A 20,284-nucleotide genomic window follows, 5' to 3' on the forward strand; every position below is an offset into this window, starting at 1 on the left:
CTCTGTATTGTCTTGCAGTAGACACTGTATTGTCCTGCAGTAGATTATCTGTATTGTCCTGTAGTAGACTCGGTATTGTCCTGCAGTAGACTCTCTGTATTGTCCTGCAGTAGACTCTGTATTGTCTTGCAGTAGACTCTGTATTGTCCTGCAGTAGACTCTGTATTGTCCTGCAGTAGACTCTGTATTGTCCTGCAGTAGACTCTGTATTGTCTTGCAGTAGACACTGTATTGTCCTGCAGTAGATTATCTGTATTGTCCTGTAGTAGACTCTGTATTGTCCTGCAGTAGACTCTCTGTATTGTACTGCAGTAGACTCTGAATTGTCCTGCAGTAGACTCTGTATTGTCTTGCAGTAGACTCTGTATTGTCCTGCAGTAGACTCTGTATTGTCTTGCAGTAGACACTGTATTGTCCTGCAGTAGATTATCTGTATTGTCCTGTAGTAGACTCTGTATTGTCCTGCAGTAGACTCTCTGTATTGTCCTGCAGTAGACTCTCTGTATTGTCCTGCAGTAGACTCTGTATTGTCCTGCAGTAGACTCTGTATTGTCCTGCAGTAGACTCTGTATTGTCTTGCAGTAGACACTGTATTGTCCTGCAGTAGACTCTCTGTATTGTCCTGCAGTAGACTCTGAATTGTCCTGCAGTAGACTCTGTATTGTCTTGCAGTAGACTCTGTATTGTCCTGCAGTAGACTCTGTATTGTCCTGCAGTAGACTCTCTGTATTGTCCTGTAGTAGGCTCTGTATTGTCTTGCAGTAGACACTGTATTGTCCTGCAGTAGATTATCTGTATTGTCCTGTAGTAGACTCTCTGTATTGTCCTGCAGTAGACTCTGTATTGTCCTTCAATAGACTCTCTGTATTGTCCTGCAGTAGACTCTGTATTGTCCTGCAGTAGACTCTGTATTGTCCTGCAGTAGACTCTCTGTATTGTCCTGCAGTAGACTCTCTGTATTGTCCTGCAGTAGACTCTCTGTATTGTCCTGCAGTAGACTCTGTATTATCTTGCAGTAGACTCTGTATTGTCTTGCAGTAGACTCTGTATTGTCCTGCAGTAGACTCTGCATTGTCCTGCAGTAGATTATCTGTATTGTCCTGTAGTAGACTCTGTATTGTCTTGCAGTAGACACTGTATTGTCCTGCAGTAGATTATCTGTATTGTCCTGTAGTAGACTCTGTATTGTCCTGCAGTAGACTCTCTGTATTGTCCTGCAGTAGACTCTGTATTGTCTTGCAGTAGACTCTGTATTGTCCTGCAGTAGACTCTGTATTGTCCTGCAGTAGATTCTCTGTATTGTCCTTCAGTAGACTCGGTATTGTCCTGCAGTAGACTCTGTATTGTCTTGCAGTAGACTCTGTATTGTCCTGCAGTAGACTCTGTATTGTCCTGCAGTAGACTCTCTGTATTGTCCTGTAGTAGACTCTGTATTGTCTTGCAGTAGACACTGTATTGTCCTGCAGTAGACTCTGTATTGTCTTACAGTAGACTCTCTGTATTGTCCTGCAGTAGACTCTGTATTGTCCTGCAGTAGACTCTCTGTATTGTCCTGTAGTAGACTCTGTATTGTCTTGCAGTAGACACTGTATTGTCCTGCAGTAGATTATCTGTATTGTCCTGTAGTAGACTCGGTATTGTCCTGCAGTAGACTCTCTGTATTGTCCTGCAGTAGACTCTGTATTGTCTTGCAGTAGACTCTGTATTGTCCTGCAGTAGACTCTGTATTGTCCTGTAGTAGACTCTGTATTGTCCTGTAGTAGACTCTGTATTGTCTTGCAGTAGACAATGTATTGCCCTGCAGTAGATTATCTGTATTGTCCTATAGTAGACTCTGTATTGTCCTGCAGTAGACTCTCTGTATTGTCCTGCAGTCGACTCTGTATTGTCCTGCAGTAGACTCTGTATTGTCTTGCAGTAGACTCTGTATTGTCCTGCAGTAGACTCTGTATTGTCCTGCAGTAGACTCTCTGTATTGTCCTGTAGTAGACTCTGTATTGTCTTGCAGTAGACACTGTATTGTCCTGCAGTAGATTATCTGTATTGTCCTGTAGTAGACTCTGAATTGTCCTGCAGTAGACTCTCTGTATTGTCCTGCAGTAGACTCTCTGTATTGTCCTGCAGTAGACTCTGTATTGTCTTGCAGTAGACTCTGTATTGTCCTGCAGTAGACTCTGTATTGTCCTGCAGTAGACTCTGTATTGTCTTGCAGTAAATTCTCTGTATTGTCCTGCAGTAGATTCTCTGTATTGTCCTTCAGTAGACTTGGTATTGTCCTGCAGTAGACTCTGTATTGTCCTGCAGTAGACTCTCTGTATTGTCCTGCAGTAGACTCTCTGTATTGTCCTGCAGTAGACTCTGTATTGTCTTGCAGTAGACTCTGTATTGTCCTGCAGTAGACTCTGTATTGTCCTGCAGTAGACTCTCTGTATTGTCCTGTAGTAGACTCTGTATTGTCTTGCAGTAGACACTGTATTGTCCTGCAGTAGACTCTGTATTGTCTTACAGTAGACTCTCTGTATTGTCCTGCAGTAGACTCTGTATTGTCCTGCAGTAGACTCTCTGTATTGTCCTGTAGTAGACTCTGTATTGTCTTGCAGTAGACACTGTATTGTCCTGCAGTAGATTATCTGTATTGTCCTGTAGTAGACTCGGTATTGTCCTGCAGTAGACTCTCTGTATTGTCCTGCAGTAGACTCTGTATTGTCTTGCAGTAGACTCTGTATTGTCCTGCAGTAGACTCTGTATTGTCCTGTAGTAGACTCTGTATTGTCCTGTAGTAGACTCTGTATTGTCTTGCAGTAGACAATGTATTGCCCTGCAGTAGATTATCTGTATTGTCCTATAGTAGACTCTGTATTGTCCTGCAGTAGACTCTCTGTATTGTCCTGCAGTAGACTCTGTATTGTCCTGCCGTAGACTCTGTATTGTCTTGCAGTAGACTCTGTATTGTCCTGCAGTAGACTCTGTATTGTCCTGCAGTAGACTCTCTGTATTGTCCTGTAGTAGACTCTGTATTGTCTTGCAGTAGACACTGTATTGTCCTGCAGTAGATTATCTGTATTGTCCTGTAGTAGACTCTGAATTGTCCTGCAGTAGACTCTCTGTATTGTCCTGCAGTAGACTCTGTATTGTCCTTCAATAGACTCTCTGTATTGTCCTGCAGTAGACTCTGTATTGTCCTGCAGTAGACTCTGTATTGTCCTGCAGTAGACTCTGTATTGTCCTGCAGTAGATTCTCTGTATTGTCCTGCAGTAGATTCTCTGTATTGTCCTGCAGTAGATTCTCTGTATTGTCCTGCAGTAGATTCTCTGTATTGTCCTGCAGTAGATTCTCTGTATTGTCCTGCAGTAGATTCTCAGTATTCTCCTGCAGTAGATTCTCTGTATTGTACTGCAGTAGATTCTCTGTATTGTCCTGCAGTAGATTCTCTGTATTGTCCTGCAGTAGATTCTTAGTATTGTCCTGCAGTAGACTCTGTATTGTCCTGCAGTAGATTCTCTGTATTGTCCTGCAGTAGACTCTGTATTGTCCAGGAGTAGACTCTTGGCATTGTCCCTGCTGTACACTCTGTATCATCGCTTCAGTAGACTGCTGATTGACTGCACTCTAAGTCAAGCCCTTTGCTGTTCTCTGGGCCTCCTTTGCAGGTTCTCATTATGAATCATAGGCCCACCTTTTAAAGAGGAATACACACATTTAGCGCTCCATTTTTGGCAGCTTACATGATGTTTAATGTACCAGCAGAAGGTGCCGGTGTGTGTGTGTGCACATTTTTTAATCTCCAAAGCCCTTCGTCCTCACCTGCAATGCCCAAGACCAGTAAATGCACAGCCACTTTCTGACCCCAACAGGAAAGGCAGGTGTGAGGTAGGTACCTGAGGGACTGGGGGTTTGTCCTCCTAAGCTGGCAAAGGACCCCATGGAAGAAGTCGGAAAGACATCAGGTAACCATGAGATGCCTATGAAGACCCCATACTGAGCATGCTCATACTCAAGGCCCTGAGTCAGGTGGGAGGTACACCTGTGCATCCAAACCAGGCCAAGGCTCATGCCATCACCCAGGTGGGCTTAACTCAGCAAATGGGGTCAAGCAATACCATCAACCATGCCTCCCCAGGCAGACGTTTGAAATATCCTGGCTGTAGATGGCCTTGCTCTCTCTTTCCCTGCTCCTGGTCAGAGGGAGGTGGAGAGTTAGGGTCTCTTTCCTCTGTACGGGGGCACATACACCTGTCCCGGGCCTACTAGCCTCTAGGTTCTTGGGCTCTGGACTCCCAGTGTCCCCCCTCCCCAGGTTCCGCATGCATGGGAGCTCTGTTCCATATGGTTATTCATGTCCAGTTGTGAACCCCAGCATGGCTTCCATGCGGTCCCGAAGTAGCGTGTCCCCTTTTAAGACTATAAAACAGAAACCTGTCCTGTCCTTGATAAACACCCAAGTTGGATCACACAATGTGCTTTGGCGTGAATTCTTCCAGCGTGCGAAGCCAAGAACCGAGGTACAACCCCATTCCAGGAACCTAACAGCCAGCTCCATGTTTTTCTTGGGAGTTGGGGGTGGCAAGTCTTCACCATCCACTCCTGTAAACAAGTGCTCCACACTAAGGACAAAACGACAACCTGACCGTCATAGAAGGCATCAACCAAACTGTCTCCCACAGGCCCCAGCACTTTGGCCTGCTCAAATTCCCATGCACGGCAGAAAAGCCAGTCTCCAGACCTGCATGTGCCACAGGCCCGCTGCAATGAGTCCACAACCCAGGAGATGGCGCCACAACCATGCTTCTCAGCAGCCGGTCCACCCCTTTGGCTTCAGGAGGCCATGAAATGACTGAGTTCAGGAGTTGCTCATTACCTTGACCATGCACTGCATGCCCACCCTTTCCATCCCGCCCCTAGGCCTTTGCTGGGCTGGCAGCCTCCAAAGGGGCGGGCCTGGGTCCCAGAGGCTGAACACCTGTGCATGTAGCATGGGGACAGTTGGGGGAGTCCGTGGGTCAGACAGCATGCCAGCAAAGCTTTGTAAAGACGGACTAGGGGATTTGAGCTCTCAAGCAGATACGCCACCGATATACTTCATCTCCTCCCTCATGGGCGACAAGTTCGGTCCATGCCAGCCCCTCCTTTTGCTCTCTGCGGCGTCTTGGGGAATTGCGTGGCTGCTTTAAGCCCCTTTCCCCATGCCATGAGGCGGGTAGCATGGCTGGCACTGGGAAGCAGTGACTATCCACTAGGGCAGTAGCATCGCTGGGCAGCATAGCCATCTTAGGCTGGACAGTGGGTCTCGTGGTAACTCAGAGACCTGGTGATCTGCTTCTGTGAAGGCCACGGCCAGCAGAAACCGTGTGGGCCTGCCTTTCTGCTCCGTCACCCAGAGTCAGGAGTTGGAATCCACCCCATGGGACCTTTCCCTTTTCCACGACTGTCTGTGTGCAATGGACGTGCTCTCTCTCGCATCGTCATCACCCCCACCTGATAGGGTACACATCAGGGACTCAAGGGAGACCCAGAGGGGCTGGATAACCTGCGCCTAGCAGGGCGGTCCAGCCAAGGCAGGGCCTGAGCCTGGGTCTCTGGCTTGGTCACTGCCCTCCACCTGGTCCTGGTGCTGGGCTGACCGCCCTGGGAACCACCACCACCTGGGGATGGCGTGCTCCAGGCAGGCGGTGCTCTGTCCAGCAGGACTGGCCAGGTGATCAAGGTGGTTCTGAAACGTGTGTGATGCCGTTTATTTTTGTTATCACTTCCTGAGCCCTCCTCTCCCCCCGCCCCCCAGAGGGGGCAGGTGGCTGCCACACTTGCTACCTACCCAGACCTTTGGGAAAGAGGCTTTGGTGCTCTGTCAGGCAAGCCGAGGCTCTGTGCTCTCAAGGAGCCCACCGAGTGAAACTGAGAGAGAAGACTGTTTTTAGCACTGTGGCTTTTTGGAAAAGGGGGTCGGCGTTCAAGGGCCCTGTGAACAGATGAGGCAGCCTGGTAGCATGGCGGGTGGGCGCTCGGCAGCTCATGGGAGGACTGACTGGTAAAACTACCAGCCATTCTGTGGGAGAGCGACAAGGCCACCTGCTTCCGTGCAGGTCTGCAAACCTCACGGAGCCCCAGTGTTCGGTCCTCCTCTGTGACGTAAGGTCGCCACGAGCCAGGCTTGACTTGCCGGCAAGGGGTTTGGCTGAGGTCTGCGGACAGCTCACCAGACCGGGCTCTGCTTGGTTCCCTTTAGGATCAGACCCAGTCCTTACATCCCACTCAAGGAGGACGATGTGAAGGAAACACCATTCTTTCTACTCCATAGCTAGTCCAGAGAGGGGGGCAGGGAATGAGAGAGGAGGAGAAAGCCAGGGGAAACAGAAAGACGGGAGCCAGCAGGAGCCAGATGGAGACTCTTGGTAGCTGTTGGCTCCCAGCCAGAGTCCGACCTCCTCTGTCACCCCCTCCCTCGCCCCTCAGATGCTGTTGCATCTCCCAGTGCCCAAAGGGGCAGGTTTTAATTAAAAGCAGCCCCGTGCATGGTGCACCTTAGGAAACTGCATTTGATGGCTCTGAGAGCCGGGCTGCACAGACCTCCCTGCAGGGCTTACTGGCAGAGACCACACAATAGGGAGCAAATTAAACACTGGCACCCCACTTACTTTCTCCCAAGAGAGTCACCTGGAAAGTCTGTCTGCACAGGGACCAGGGTTTGGGTTTGGATGCTGATAGACCCCAAGGGGGTGAGGCCTGTAGGAGCGCTGGCAGCATAGTGATTACGCTTTGGGCTGCTAACTCTAAGGTCGGCAGTTCGAAACCACCAACCCCTCAAGGGAGAGAGCTGAGGCTTTCTACTCCCGTAAGGAGTGACAGTCTTGGAAACTCACAGGGGGCATTTCCACCCTGTCCTAGAGGGCCACTGTTTGAGTTAGCATCGACTTGATGGCAGCGAGTCTGGCTTGGTTTTTGGGGTGGGGGCCTGTGGCATTTCGAGATGCTCTGTGGGGTGCTGGCAAGATGGCCCAGTGTCTGTTGGAAAGGTCTCAGAGTCTGTAGACTCGGGTTCTAGTCCTGACGCCACCGCCCAATACCAGAGTGAGCAAACCTTCTGTAAAATTGGGATGTAACTGGCTGCTCTCACCCGGATCTAATGACATGCTGTAGGTGAGAGCCTCAGTATAGATAGAGCCCCCCGCCTTCCCCACCGCAGAACAGCAGCCCCACTGCAGCTGCAACACCCACCGGGAGAGAGCTGGCACCACGTGTTCTTTCTCATAAGGCAAAGCACAGAAGATGGATTCTCTCTGGGTTTGGTGTAGCAAGGAATTGGCACATCATGATTACCATATATACTCGAGTTTAAGCCGACCCGAATATCTGCCAAGGCACCTCATTTTCTACGAAAACTGCATTAAAAATGTGCTAGAAAACTCGGCTCATCACGGGCAGACCTGGCACCCCACCCCAGGAGCACAGAGGCAGGGCCCACACCCTCTGTTCTTGCTCTTCAACCCTCTTGGTTCACAGCTGAGCCTAGGAAGCCGTGGGGATGGTAACCCCGCCCCCCGCCCCACCACCCAAACTTGACTTTTCAGCTTGCAGAGAGTACATCCAAAAGACTCACTCAGGATGGGGCGCTTCAAGAGCTCAGCCACACACAGCCTGGCATCGGCAGCACCAGGGCTGGAGTGGTGACCAGCTGGGTGACGGGCTCTGGGAGGGACATTCTGCTAAGGCCCACGAAGAGGCCTTCCCCTATCTTGGCGGGGGTTGGGGGTGGAGGGCATTCCCACTTCTGTCAATTCTCATTCCACTTCCAGGCTTGGCCCTCAACTCAGCGCCCTGTGAGGGGCTGTCGCGGCTGGCTCACCTCCTTGTTTCCACCCTTCACCACATCCCCCCTTGCCTTGCTAACCAGGCTAGAGAGGGCCCCCGAATCTTTTCTTCATTTCGTTCTCCTTCATGCTGAGTGCCGCGAGGCAGCTGGAAGTCAAACCAGCCGGCAGGGCCAGGGTCTGCACTGTATCATCAAGGGTGTGTTAAGTCTCTGAGCCGATGTGGGGGGGGGGTGGGGGGGGGGCAGGGACAGCTTATGTAGGCAGGCGGGGCTGCCGGCCATCCCTGCTGGCGCTGTATGCCACATGACTGCTCTGAGCACTCTGATCACGCAGGGACACAGGCAGGGAGTGGGGGCACACTGTTCACATTTCCAACTCTCCAGCTGCGAGTTGCACCCGCAGGCGGCCCTGTCACTTCCCTCAGGTGATGGCTGGCACCCTGAGGCCTGGTTGGCCCCTCACTTTTTGGCTGAACCTCAGCCCACAACGGCCCAGTTGCCCGGGGACCCAGCCTGTGCCCAGTGCCATCCCCAGCCTTCTGCGGAGGTGACAGTCAAACGGGCAACACAGGACTGCGGAGACTCCGTGACTCCATCGCTGAGACCCGGGGGCCCCAGGCAGGCCTCTGCGACCCTGCATGCTGTGGCTGTGTCCTGAGACCTCACCGCCCGGCTCACAGGGGAGCATTCTGAGCAGGGCTGGGTGACCCTTTCACAGTCCCACGTTGGTTCCAAGGAACCAAGGGAAAACACACACGGCCCCCCAAAGACTCTATGACACTCTACAGGACAAAGCCGAACCATGTCGCCAGCCACAGGCGAAGATGGTTGAGCCGCAGGTGTACTGTTACATACATGTTCATCACATGAAACAGTGAATTAAAGAGGGTACCTTTGGCACCACCCCATCTTCAGAATACCCCCAGTGTTCTCTCTCCCCTCTCACAATACATCCTGGGCCTCTCTCACACACCCCCTCTCAGCCTCTCCCCGCTGCCCATACCCAGTCCCCAGGGGGCAGGGGAGTCCACTGCAATGGGGAACTGGGGTATCCCTGGTTCTTTGGGGAGATGGGTTCAGCTTGGGACTCACCCAGAGGGTGGCGGGAGCCCGGTGGCCTCTTGGGGAGGCTGTGCTCCCTGCGTCAGGTGACTTGGGACCACGGCTCTGGGGCTGGGGCCACGCCGGCTCCCCTTCCGTTTGCTTCTCGCTCTTGCTCTTCTGCTTCTTTATGATCTGAGGAGGGCGAGGGGGACAAGCGGGGCATATTACGGCTGTGTGAGGTCACCGGGACCACCCTGAGATCTCTCCCTCCGCCCCCTCGAGGTTAGTCCCCGTGGATTGCCAGCCTGTTTCAGACCTGCTTATTGTTATTATTATTGTTAAAAGATCATTTTATTGGGGCTCTTACAGCTCTTGTAACAATGCATACATCCATTGTATTAAACACATTTGTACATAGGTTGCCTTCATTCTTTCTAAACATTTACTTTCTATTGAGCCCTTGGTATCAGCTCCTTTTTCCCTCCCACCCCCACATCCTCATGACCCCTTGGTCAATTATTTGCATATCTTACACTGACCCTGTCTCCCTTCTCCCACGGTTTCTGTGTTCATCCCCCTGGTGTGTGTGTGTGTATGTGTGTGTGTGTGTGTGTGTGTGTGTGTGTGAGATTATGTGTCAATCACTAAGATAGGTTCCCCCTTCCTCCCCTCCTCTCCCCACTTTCCCTCTGCCCTCCTGGTATCGCTATTCCCATTCCTGTTCCTGGATTCCATATTTCGTAAGCTCTTATCTCATATCTGTACCTGTGCACATGCTCCAGTCTAGCCCGCAGTGAATGGGAGGACTGGGGTCATGATACTAGGGGGTGAGGAAGCCTCAAGGAACCAGAGGACTATATTGTGTTACACTGGTGCTTTACCGCACCCGATTGACTCTTCCCTTGCCTGTGACCCTTGTGTGTGTGCGGTGGATACCCCTTTAGAAGACCTGCTTTATGACACAAACACAGGCACCCCAGCCTCAGCCAACAGCACCCTATCATGGCTGCGGGTTGCAATCATGGTGCCCTCATGCGTGGACAGCAGAACTGGAACCCCAGGTTTTCCAGGCCCGGGGCCATCTCCTGAGGTGCCGCTAGTGGATTCTAACTGCCAACCTTGAGGCTAGTGGATGAGGGCTCAATTGTTTATAGGGGCCAGAGACTCTCCCGTAGCCCCTACAGTCTGCACATCCTCTTCAGAGGGACACGATGAACATTTTCTGTTTTGTGCCTGTCACACGCCAGCCTGTCCCGGGCTCTGTACAAGGGAGGGGACTTCCCAAACACCACAGAGCAAGTCTAGTCTCTCCCCACCCCACTTTTCCATGAACTTTTTTGAAGCTCCTTCCGCCCATCCCGTACCTATGTGTCACCTCCTTTAATCCTCATGGTGACTCTAAGAGCAATGTGCTGTGGCTCTCCCCATTTTACAGACGAGGAACCAGGGCTGCGAGGTTAAGGTGCCGGAAGTGACTAAGCAGCAATGGGTTTGGCTTAAGGTCACAAGGCTTGTGAACGGTGGACAAGGATCCCGAACCTCGAGTCTCTGGCTCTCAATCCTGACTTGAAGAAGCACCCGGACACCCAAGTGCCACCAATGGGGACACTGACCTCATTTGTGCCACTTGCGACTCTGGGCATGGCCATTTGGCTGGAGTGGGTCCCTTTTCCTCCCACATTCCTCCAGGCAGAAAGCAGCAGAGAGCCAGCAGCAAAATCATGTTCTCCAGGGCTCAGACCAGACCAGGGGTGTGGGGGGGAAGGAAGGCCCAGATCCCGAGGTACATGGCCAGGAACAGAGCTGGGGCCCAGTCGAGGCACATGCCCACCCCCAGAGCACGACTGCCTTGGCCTCCCACTCTCCTTTCTAGGTGGCTAGGCTGTGGGTTCGGTTCCTGTCCCTATTCCAACACTACGTGTACGGGCACCGTCAGGGTGTGTTCGTGCAGTTCACAGGGGTCCAGCAGGCGGCGGGCTTCACTGGACCCAAAGCACTGTGGACTGTTATTGGGTGGGGACGTCTTCGGATGGGGCCAGTGTAGATGGAATTATCATACAACAAAACAAACTCACTGCTGACTGTGGTAGATGGAATTATCACAAAACAAAGCAAACTCACTGCCACGAAGCCCGTGCTGACTCATACAGACCCTATAGGGCAGAGTAGCACTTCTCTGTACTCCATGGAGCGTACTGGTGGTTTCGAACTGTGGATCTTGCAGTTAGCAATCCAGTGCAGAAACACACTGCCACCAGGGTTCCTAGGTGGCACGATGGGGTCCCACTTATCCAACTCAGCCCTTAGCCATGTGACTCTGCGGTCCTGCCCTGCACGGGGAGGCCATCCTTTCCCACCCCTTGGCTTTGAGCTTGACCACATGGTTTGCTTTGGCCAATGACATGTGAGGAGGGAGCAGGTAACTACTAGAACCCAGCCTAGGTTGTCAGAAGCACACATCCTTAGCTCCGTCTTGCTTCTTCTAAGACAGTGATTCTCAACCTTCCTAATGCTACAACCCTTTAATACAGTTTAATATGTGTGGTGAACCCCCCCAACCATAAACTTATTTTCATTGCTACTTCATCACTGTTATTTTGCTACTGTTACGAATCAGGCGACCCCTGTGAAAGGGTCATTTGACCCCCAAAAGGGTCGTGACCCACAGGTTGAGAACCACTCATGTTCTAAGCCATGATGGCCGATGGATGCATTCCCAGGGAGGCCCCGGGTGGAACGCATTGCTGCGTGTTTGATTCCAAACACGGCTCAAAGCTGAGCCTCTGCCAGCAACCAGCCTTGACCTGCTGCACAGGTGCATGGGCAAGAAGAAAGCGGCCCTCGTATGAAGCCGTAGAGTTAGAATGGGCTGCATGGAAACACCGTTTAAAGGGACCGCCTGGGGCATAGGAGCAGCAAGTGACTGCCCAGCTTCTTCAGTAAGAGACCATTCAAGAAGTGTGGAAAGAAGGCAGATACACACACACACACACACACACGGCCTTGGGAACAAGCTTCAGTGAGGGGCCCACTTAGTGCTGAGCTCTTGGCTCAGTCCCTGCAGGCCCTCAACTCGAGCACAACAGGCCCCAGAGAGAGAAGGCAGAGAGGAAGCAATGCTTAGACCTTCCCAATGTCCTCCGTACAGCAGCGCCTCCTCTGGGCCCCGGGCCACCTACCTTCTGTAGGATAGTGGTGGCCAGCTCCTCCCTCAGCTCCTCCTTGTGGTCCCGAAGGTAACTGGCCTCGTTCTGCTTGTCCTGTGGAGGGGAGAGGAGGCCCGAGTGCTGAGCGGAGGTCGGGGCTGGGAGACTCGGCATGATCTCCCTCTCAGGATCAATCCCACTTTCCTGACCACCGATGCATAGGTGGGGAGGGGTCATGGCTCTGTCCAGGCTTGGCTGCTATGGCAGTGGCTTCCCTACAGCCCCCACTGTCTCCTGCCAGTAGGACCCCAAACCACACCTCCTGAAGAGAAAAGGGGAGGGCCGTACCAGGCTGTCGCCGTAGGCTTCCGCTTTGTATATTGCTTCTTCAATGGCCTCTTCAGCCACTCGCAAGGCAACAGCCAAAGTGTCCATCATGGTGTGGCCTGGACAGGAAATAGGACATGGGCTACTTTCTGAAAGACCCCAGCAAGTACACCAGTTGTTCCAATTGCACCCTTCAAGTGTCTCCTTCGATGGCACCAAGGTAAACTCCAGGGCAGCCTGACACACCATGCCCTTCCCTCCTGCCCCACTGCCTCCTATTCGACCTTCCTAATCCATGCCCAGACACGAGGTTAATCCCTGGTCTCCAAAAGCCACCCAGCTCTATTCGTGACTGTGTTATTGAGCTGGTTCCTGGGACCTCAAGGCTTGGCCTAGGGGTTCTCCTTTGAAGAACCTTCTCGGATCATCCCAGCCCCAGCTTGGTGCTCCCATGGCGAATGGTCTCCATCTCTTTCCTCTGCCCTTCAAGCCCCTTCACAGGGAGTGAGACTCTTGTCACATTACTGTATTTCATCTGTGATCCCCCAAGCACAACTCCAGGCACCCAGAAGAACTTAATCTAGGGAGATACTCCGTTCCTTATCCATGCTGTCGCATGAACCCCGGGCATTAGTCTGCACACCTATGAGTCTTCCTGGGGATGAAGGTTATCAAGTAGTCTAAAAGACTGTGAGACAAAAGCCATCACAGGATTTTTAAATTTTATTTAAGGTTCTAAGCCAGTTCTGTCAGTAACAGTCACACTGGGCAGTCACTCCCTGAGCTTGACCGAGGGGGGGCCAGGCCCCGGCTGAGTTTTGCATGGCAGTCACTGTCCCTGTAACAGTCCCGTGGGGAGTCACTGGATGATCCTTTTACAGATGGGAGAAATCAAGGCACAGGGATGTCACCCCTCTTTCCTCCCAGGTCACACAGCGAGGGTTACAGAGAGCCAAGATTTGGGCTGAGATGCTCTATCTCAAAAAGACCATGATTTGGTTCGTACCCCACTCCTGGTACCAAAAAAAAAAAAAAAAAAAAAGCCAAAACCAAACCAAACAAAAAGACCATGATTTCAACCAGGAAAGTGACAAGAAACACAAGCTGAGCATCATCATAGTATTTTCGGTGAATGCATTTTTTTAATATGTCAAAAAGGGGGGAAAAAGAGGCAGGATCCCCAAGTCAAATGACTTCCCGGAGCAATAATTCTGTCTGTGGATTGAAGGCCCCTTGGGGCGCAAGAGCTTTGCTTCTTACTCCTGGGGGAGAATTTCTATCATCTTCCGTTTACCCAACCAGCCCCCGCTGTCAAGTGCAGGAAGGCAGTCTGCAGGGCCTGGCACCCGTGTTCCATGTCCCCCAATTCCAGCTCCTGTCTCAGTCAGACTCTCCTGGCCATCCATCATGAAAACTAAGCACATCTCCTGCAAGCTGCCTCGGCAGCTTCGTGGAACGAGACAGGGTGGGCATGCAGCAGTTCATTGATCCACCAATTAAAGGAAACACAATAAAAAAATCCAAACCCCAGCTTCTTAGACTCCTACAACTGCAACTCCGGACAGAAAGTAGCATTTGGCAAGTTTGCAATCGCTGGCCCAGTTAGGGACGCAGTGCTATAGCCGGCTGATAAGCAGGTCGTCGTGGTAAAGCTGTGTGGGGCAACCCAGCCCAGGGCACTGGTGGGGGGGTGGGAGGGGTGGTGGTTGCCAACTGAACACACGGTTTTCTCCCCTGTTTAACAAGAGAAGAGGCTTGGTTAAGTTTGCAGCTATCGCACTATAGTTACGCTGCGGGCACACTGGCGAGTGCTTCCTGGAGACAGACCCTGGATCTCCTACAACTCTTCTCTCTTCTTCAACACACCCATCATGTATTTGCCACAGGACGGGCCCACACATCTTTGATGAGTCAGAGAGAAGTGAGCCAGGACCTCCTGTGTTCGAGGCTCTGGGTGCCCCACGGAGGTTCCAAGGAGCAAGTTGAGCCGAAGCTCTTCAATGCTTTCCACGCCCCTGGGGGACCAGTCACTGTCGTGAGGCAGAGCAGGGAAGCCTGTGATTGGGGAGGAGAGGGGAGGGGAGGGGAGGGCATGGGATGGGATGTGAATTGGGGTCACTGGGCAGAAGAGACGGAGTGTGAGGGGAAGACAGCCCTTGTTGGACTGAGGAGGCTGAAGATCTTGATTAAAAAATACTGAGACAAAGTTCCCTGTAGGATCTTTAGGGCCTAATGGGAAGAAATGGACACTTGAGTCAGGATCTTTGGACCAGGCCTAGGACTGGGCAGCAGCAAAGGCAGGAAAGATGCCAGGGGGCGGGCACTTCATAGAAGAATCCCAGAGAGACAGGACGGAGGGAGAAAGCAGAAGAGAGGCAGAGGGAGCTGGGGCCATGAGAGGAAGGTGGCTGAGGAGGCAACCAGCCATCATGCCTCGGTGCTTCAGAAGGAGCGGAAATGATGGAGAGGGCTGAACTTGAAATCAGAAGTTTGTTTTCCTTTTAACCTTGACCCTATAGACAGAGCTCCAAAAGGAGTTTAACCATCAACAACACATTCTTTATACCGTTTGACTACAAGAGGCACAGGCACCATGGTGGTTGAATGTACAGCATCGTGGGTGGGGTAGTGGACACTACCCCAGGACCACCTCTTGGGTAGACACTCCCCACTTTCCTCATGGGAACACACACAGGGTAGAACAAGAAGTGATACGGAGACTCCCACACAGCAACAAACCATCGTCTCGGGGGTTAGCATGCACCCTGCAGACCCTGACAACATCTGAAGGTATTTACACTCCTCCCACTTGCCATCTTTAACCGCCAAGTCGTAAGCAACCTTACCTTCTGACTGCCTATAGAAGGTTGAATCGCTGCCTGAAATGCTTTCTTCATTTTCCAAGTTGGCCTCAAAAAAGCTTCCCCCTGGAGGGGAGAGAGAGAGAGAGAGAGAGAGAGAGAGAGAGAGAGAGAGAGAGAGAGAGAGAGAGAGAGAGAGAGAGAGAGAGAGAGAAATGAGTATCCAAGGACTTCAGTGAGCACTGGTGTGAGTGACGGTGCCATTGACCACTAGACTGCCACCTTCCCCCTGGAGGGAGTTAGCCTTTCAAACAGTGTTAGGAACTCCTGGGCCCCACAATAATGCAAACATGTTTTACCTGCCACGTCTTTTTCTGCCCTCACAATGACCCTTCTCTTGAGACCTTCTTTGTAGGCAATACTGGAGGTCAAACACGGAACAAGGGATTGACGTCTGAGGATACGAGACGTCCCAGATCTGTCAATGATGGCTATGTGCCCAAGTTACTGAAGCTGTCTGACTCTCAGTTCCCTTACTAGGAGAATAGGGGTACCAATAGCTCTCCTCCTGCCTCCCTGAGGTGGGGTGGGGCTTTGTGTAGCTGGTATTTAGTTAGTTACTTCCCATTGCATCAACCCACTGGAGGCCTTTAGCTCTACTGTTCCCATCCATTCCATAGAAGAGTCTACATCTAATGAATCCAGAGGGAGGCCAGGCAAGTCATGCTATTTGATCTTCAACAGTCCCGGTGGCTCTTCTTTGATCTTCTCCAAATCAAACATGTAACCAGTCTTAATTCCAGGCCTGGGAAGAGAAGTTGGTTAAGCAAAAAAAAGCCTTAAGCTCCCCAACATGGGAGAAGATACCTGGCAATAGAGTCCTGCAAGGATTACAGCCAAGGAAACTCTGTGTGTATGTATGTGTTGGGTGGGGGGAGCAGTTCTCCTCTGTCTTCTGAGGTCATTGTGATTCATAATCACACAATAGTAATAGAATAGGGCATATTCCCAATGCAAAGTTCATACATCTAATGCAAACATTTCAGTGGTATGACGGCACCCAGTATGTACCTGTTCACCTATACAGTGATGCAGGAACCCCTACCATGGACCTGGGCTTGGACTAGGTGTTCAGGGTAACCCTGGTGAGCACAGCCTGAACTCCCTTCTCACTGCTCGGATGGACTTGATAATTCCATGGAGGAAAAGTCATTAATCAAAGATGTCTGCAAATAGGAAATGACAGGCATGCGAGGTGCTCAGGAGTGGCTCCCAGTACAGTCAAGCTATGTGGCCAAGAAGACTAACCCATTCAGGGGGGAGGGGAAGTGGGCGCACACGCAAGGCCAAGGAAACAGCAGGCAGAGACCAGCAGTGGGTGGGAGGGTGCCTCTGAATTGCCCAAAAGGGACCCTGTGGCTGGGCTGCGGAGAGGAGAAACCTGGGAGGAGCTGGCCCCTCGGACATTGACCACACAAGCCGCAACAGCCACGGCGGGGTGTGGGGCTTTGTCCATCAGCTGGGTGGTCATTAAAGGTTTCACAGAGGGGACCTGGTCAGATCTGCGCTCCTAAATGTGAGTGGTGGTGGTGGTGGTGGTGGTGGTGTGTGTGTGTGTGTGTGTGTGTGTGTGTACTGGTGTGTGAGTACTGGTGTGTGTGTGAGTGTTTGTATGTGAGTGTGTGAGTGCTAGTGTGTGAGTGTGTGTGAGTACTGGTGTGTGTGAGTATGTGTGTGTGTGTGAGTGCTGGTGTGTGAGTGTGTGTGAGTACTGGTGTGTGTGAGTGTGTGTGTGTGTATGTTTGTGTATGTGTGTGTGTCCAGAAGAGGCAGAGGTAGGTGGAGGGTGAGGAAGGGCAGGAGGTGGAGGCTGGGAGTGTAGCCTGCTTTCTGCAATTCACCTGTGAGGGTAAAAGAGTTAGGTGGCCGGGGAGTTGGGGGGTTGGGGGAGGCAGGTGGGCATGTTTATGAATTGCTAGGGAGGAGCCTGGGGAGCTGGAGGCCCCCAGGGAAGGTGGGCAGGGATTAGATACAAAGCCCACTGAGGACAGGGCAGGGAAAGGCAACAGAGTAGGGGGAATGCCTCCTCTGCTGCAGCCCGAAGCTGGCACATGGCTACATAGAGCGTGAGGTGTGTTTGTGTAGAAGGCAGAAGGCGAGGGGCCCCCTGCATACATGGCGTCTACCCTGGGAAGAAAGAGTTCAGCTGTCTGCTGAGAGAACAGGGAGGGTGGGAGGGAATGTGAGAATGGAGACATTGAGGCTGGGGGCAGGCGTGGCAATCAGAAGGACTGAGTTGACCAGAAGAAATAATTCCGTGACTTGTGTCAGTCTGGGTTGTCAGTCTGGGTTGATAAGAAAAACAAGTCCAGAGGCCTCAAATATGTGTATAGGAAAGAGATTTATAGACAGGAGCAATTGAATATTAAGAAAACATCTCAGCCCAGTCCAGATCAAGTCCTTAAGTCTGATATTAGTCCATATACCCGGTACCAATCTATAAAGGCCTCTTCAGACTCACGAAACACATGCAATGATGCTGAATGCAGGAAGATCACAGGCCAATGGGTGGGAAGTCTTGTGGATCCAGTGGCAGTATAAGCATCTCAGTGCTGGTAGGGGTCTCCTCGTGGCTTCTTCAGCTCAGGGCAGTAGCCTAGCTCCATGTGTCTTCTCAGCGTGTGTCAGCATGTGTCCCGCCTCCAGCGAGCTATTTATCTCCTTAGTGCCTCCAAATGAAGTCATCAAGCTGCAACCTGATTGACAGGCTCAACTCCACCCCTTCACTCTAAAGTCTCAAATTGACAACAGATGATGTCACTACCACAGGGGGCAGTCCGAGGGACTGAGCTGACCAGAAGAAAAGCACTGGTTTTGCACGACTTCGGTTTTGTGGGGATCCAATGCCTCTTCCTCTCTGCTCACTTTTAAGTTTAGGGGTGAGCGCTTCGGGGGTCATTTGGGATGATGTGGTCACCACCCCTCCCACCCCCACAGAAGGACAGAAAGCACTGGGATTATTCTGGAAAGAACTAGCATCACAGCCAGCCCACGTCTAGTGACCACTGTTCCCGAGTTGAAGGAACCTCTGATTTCAGGTGGCTCAGCATTTTCCAAAGTCCACCTTCATCCATCAAATTCTTAGAGCGACCTCTTCCAAAAGCATGTCCAGAAACAGATGGGTGGTGACAGTGAATTGAAGCAGTGATCATTTTAAATTTTTTCTGACTGACTCAGTAATAAAGAAACACATCTACGATTGATCCCGCTGTCGAGAGATTCCGTATATTAGTTACAGTTGCTTCGGTTTTCTCGTATCCCTTGTCTTTTCCAGGCGAGTCTGTCCGGTGGTTTATTGGAGCGCACATCTCCATCTGACAAAGGATCACGTATGCATTTCTTTTGTGTTTCTCTAATGTCATCGGGACGCTAGCTTTGAATCAGCAAAGTCTTGCCTGTTTTGCCACTGAAGTGTTTCTTGGTCATTAGATGAGGTCGGCACAAAGTAAGTGTTCAATAAATGCTTTGAGGGAAAATAATACATCCTCTGGATCGCCGCTGGAGTTGACGAGCCTACACTGGCCACCTGAGAGGGTGCAGGAGAGGAGGAGCGAGGGGCTGATTCGGAGAGCTGGGGTAGGACTGATGGCAATAGATGTTGTGCGGGTCATGAGGCTTCTGTGAGCAGAATAAATTGCCAGTGGGCACTAGCCCACTTTAGTTACGGTGCTGGTGAAGAATATTGGACGTACCACGGGCTGCCAAAGGACCAAAGCTATCGGCTCTGGAAGAAGTACAGTCAGAGTGCTTCTTAGAGGCAAGGCTGGTGAGACGCCATCTCACCTACTTTGGACTTGTTGTCAAGAGAGGCCAGTTCCTGCAGAAGGACATCATGCTGGGTCGAGAAAGAAGCAAACCCTCGAGGAGATGGATGGACACAGCGGCTGCAGCAACAGACTCGCACATGAGAACCTCTGTGAAGGTGGCACAGGACCACACAGCGACTGGTTTTGCTGTCAGTCGGAACTGACCACAAGGACGCGTGTCCCCGCGCGGCGGGCAGGTGCTGCAGGTGAAGGAGCTGTGCGTGGGAAGTCCCGCAGCACGGCACTGCGGTCACCCAGCTGAACATGAGAAACTCCAGCTTGTTTCCAACTGCCTTTAAGCCCTGCTAGCGGTTAGCCCCCTTCTCCTCTTCCCTCTTCCAACAAGACCTTTCGAGATGTCTCCAAACCCTGCCTGCCCAGATAGCAAGAAATGTACATGATTTTATAAGACCTTGGATTAGCACCTGCAGCTGTGCTGTCTTCCCCCACCCCCTTACCCTGCCAAGCGGGTAAACACGTCACAGCTAGAATAGCTCTCTCTTGAGCCAGCCTCCTATTTTAGACTATAACAAGTTTGGATTTGCTTTGTCCTGGATCGAGAGGTGCGCAGGCACTAACCTACTGCTTGGTCCAGCTGTTTGTTTTTTTAAATTTTATTTAATAAATAATTTTATTGTGGGTTAGTGCAACTCTTATCACAATCCATCCATCCATTGTGTCAAGTGCATTTGTACATTTGTTGCCATCATCATTTTAAAAACATTTTCTTACTACTTGAGCCTTTGCTATTAGCTCGTTTTCCCTTCCCTCCCTCACGAACCCTTGATAATTTATAAATTATTATTATTTCTTCATGTCTTGTACTATCCAATGTCTCCCTTTACCCCCTTATCTTTTGTCCATCCCCCTGGGAGGGCATTATAGGTAGATAATTGTGATCGGTTTTCCCTTTTTCTCCCTACCTGCCCCTTCCCCTCCCGGTATGGCTACTCTCAATATTGGTCCCAAGGAATTTATCTGTCCTGGGATTCCCCGTGTTTCTAGCTCTTATCTGTACATGCTCTGGTCTAGCCAGATTTGTAAGGTAGTGGGGGTGGGGCATTAAAGAACCAGAGGAAAGCTGTATGTTTCATCGGTGCTATACTGCACCCTGAATGGCCCGTCTTCTCCCCGCGGGATGAATTATTAATAGAGTGGTGTGGTTGATCTCGCCTACTTACAACAGCACAGGCTCTGCCCACAGCGGATGCTGCCTGTTACATTCTCACAGTCAAAACAATTGGTGCTGATGTGCGGTGGTGTGGCTTCCCCAGTAGAATTCTCGTCATTTA

General features: G+C 51.4%; 1 protein-coding gene across 1 annotated transcript in view; it reads right to left on the reverse strand.

Moving 5' to 3' along the window:
• The window catches only part of MYRIP (myosin VIIA and Rab interacting protein), a 279,856-nt gene that overhangs the window by 80,175 nt on the left and 179,397 nt on the right, over window positions 1–20,284 (reverse strand). Inside the window, exons 4-7 of the mRNA XM_075555859.1 lie at window positions 15,172–15,252; window positions 12,347–12,444; window positions 12,032–12,112; window positions 8,901–9,044 (exon numbers count right to left, since the gene is read on the reverse strand). Coding sequence (XP_075411974.1) covers window positions 8,901–9,044; window positions 12,032–12,112; window positions 12,347–12,444; window positions 15,172–15,252 — 404 coding nt within the window. The remainder of the gene's footprint in view (window positions 1–8,900; window positions 9,045–12,031; window positions 12,113–12,346; window positions 12,445–15,171; window positions 15,253–20,284) is intronic.

This window comes from Tenrec ecaudatus, chromosome 8, assembly GCF_050624435.1.
Source record: "Tenrec ecaudatus isolate mTenEca1 chromosome 8, mTenEca1.hap1, whole genome shotgun sequence".
Taxonomy (NCBI): Eukaryota; Metazoa; Chordata; class Mammalia; order Afrosoricida; family Tenrecidae; genus Tenrec; species Tenrec ecaudatus.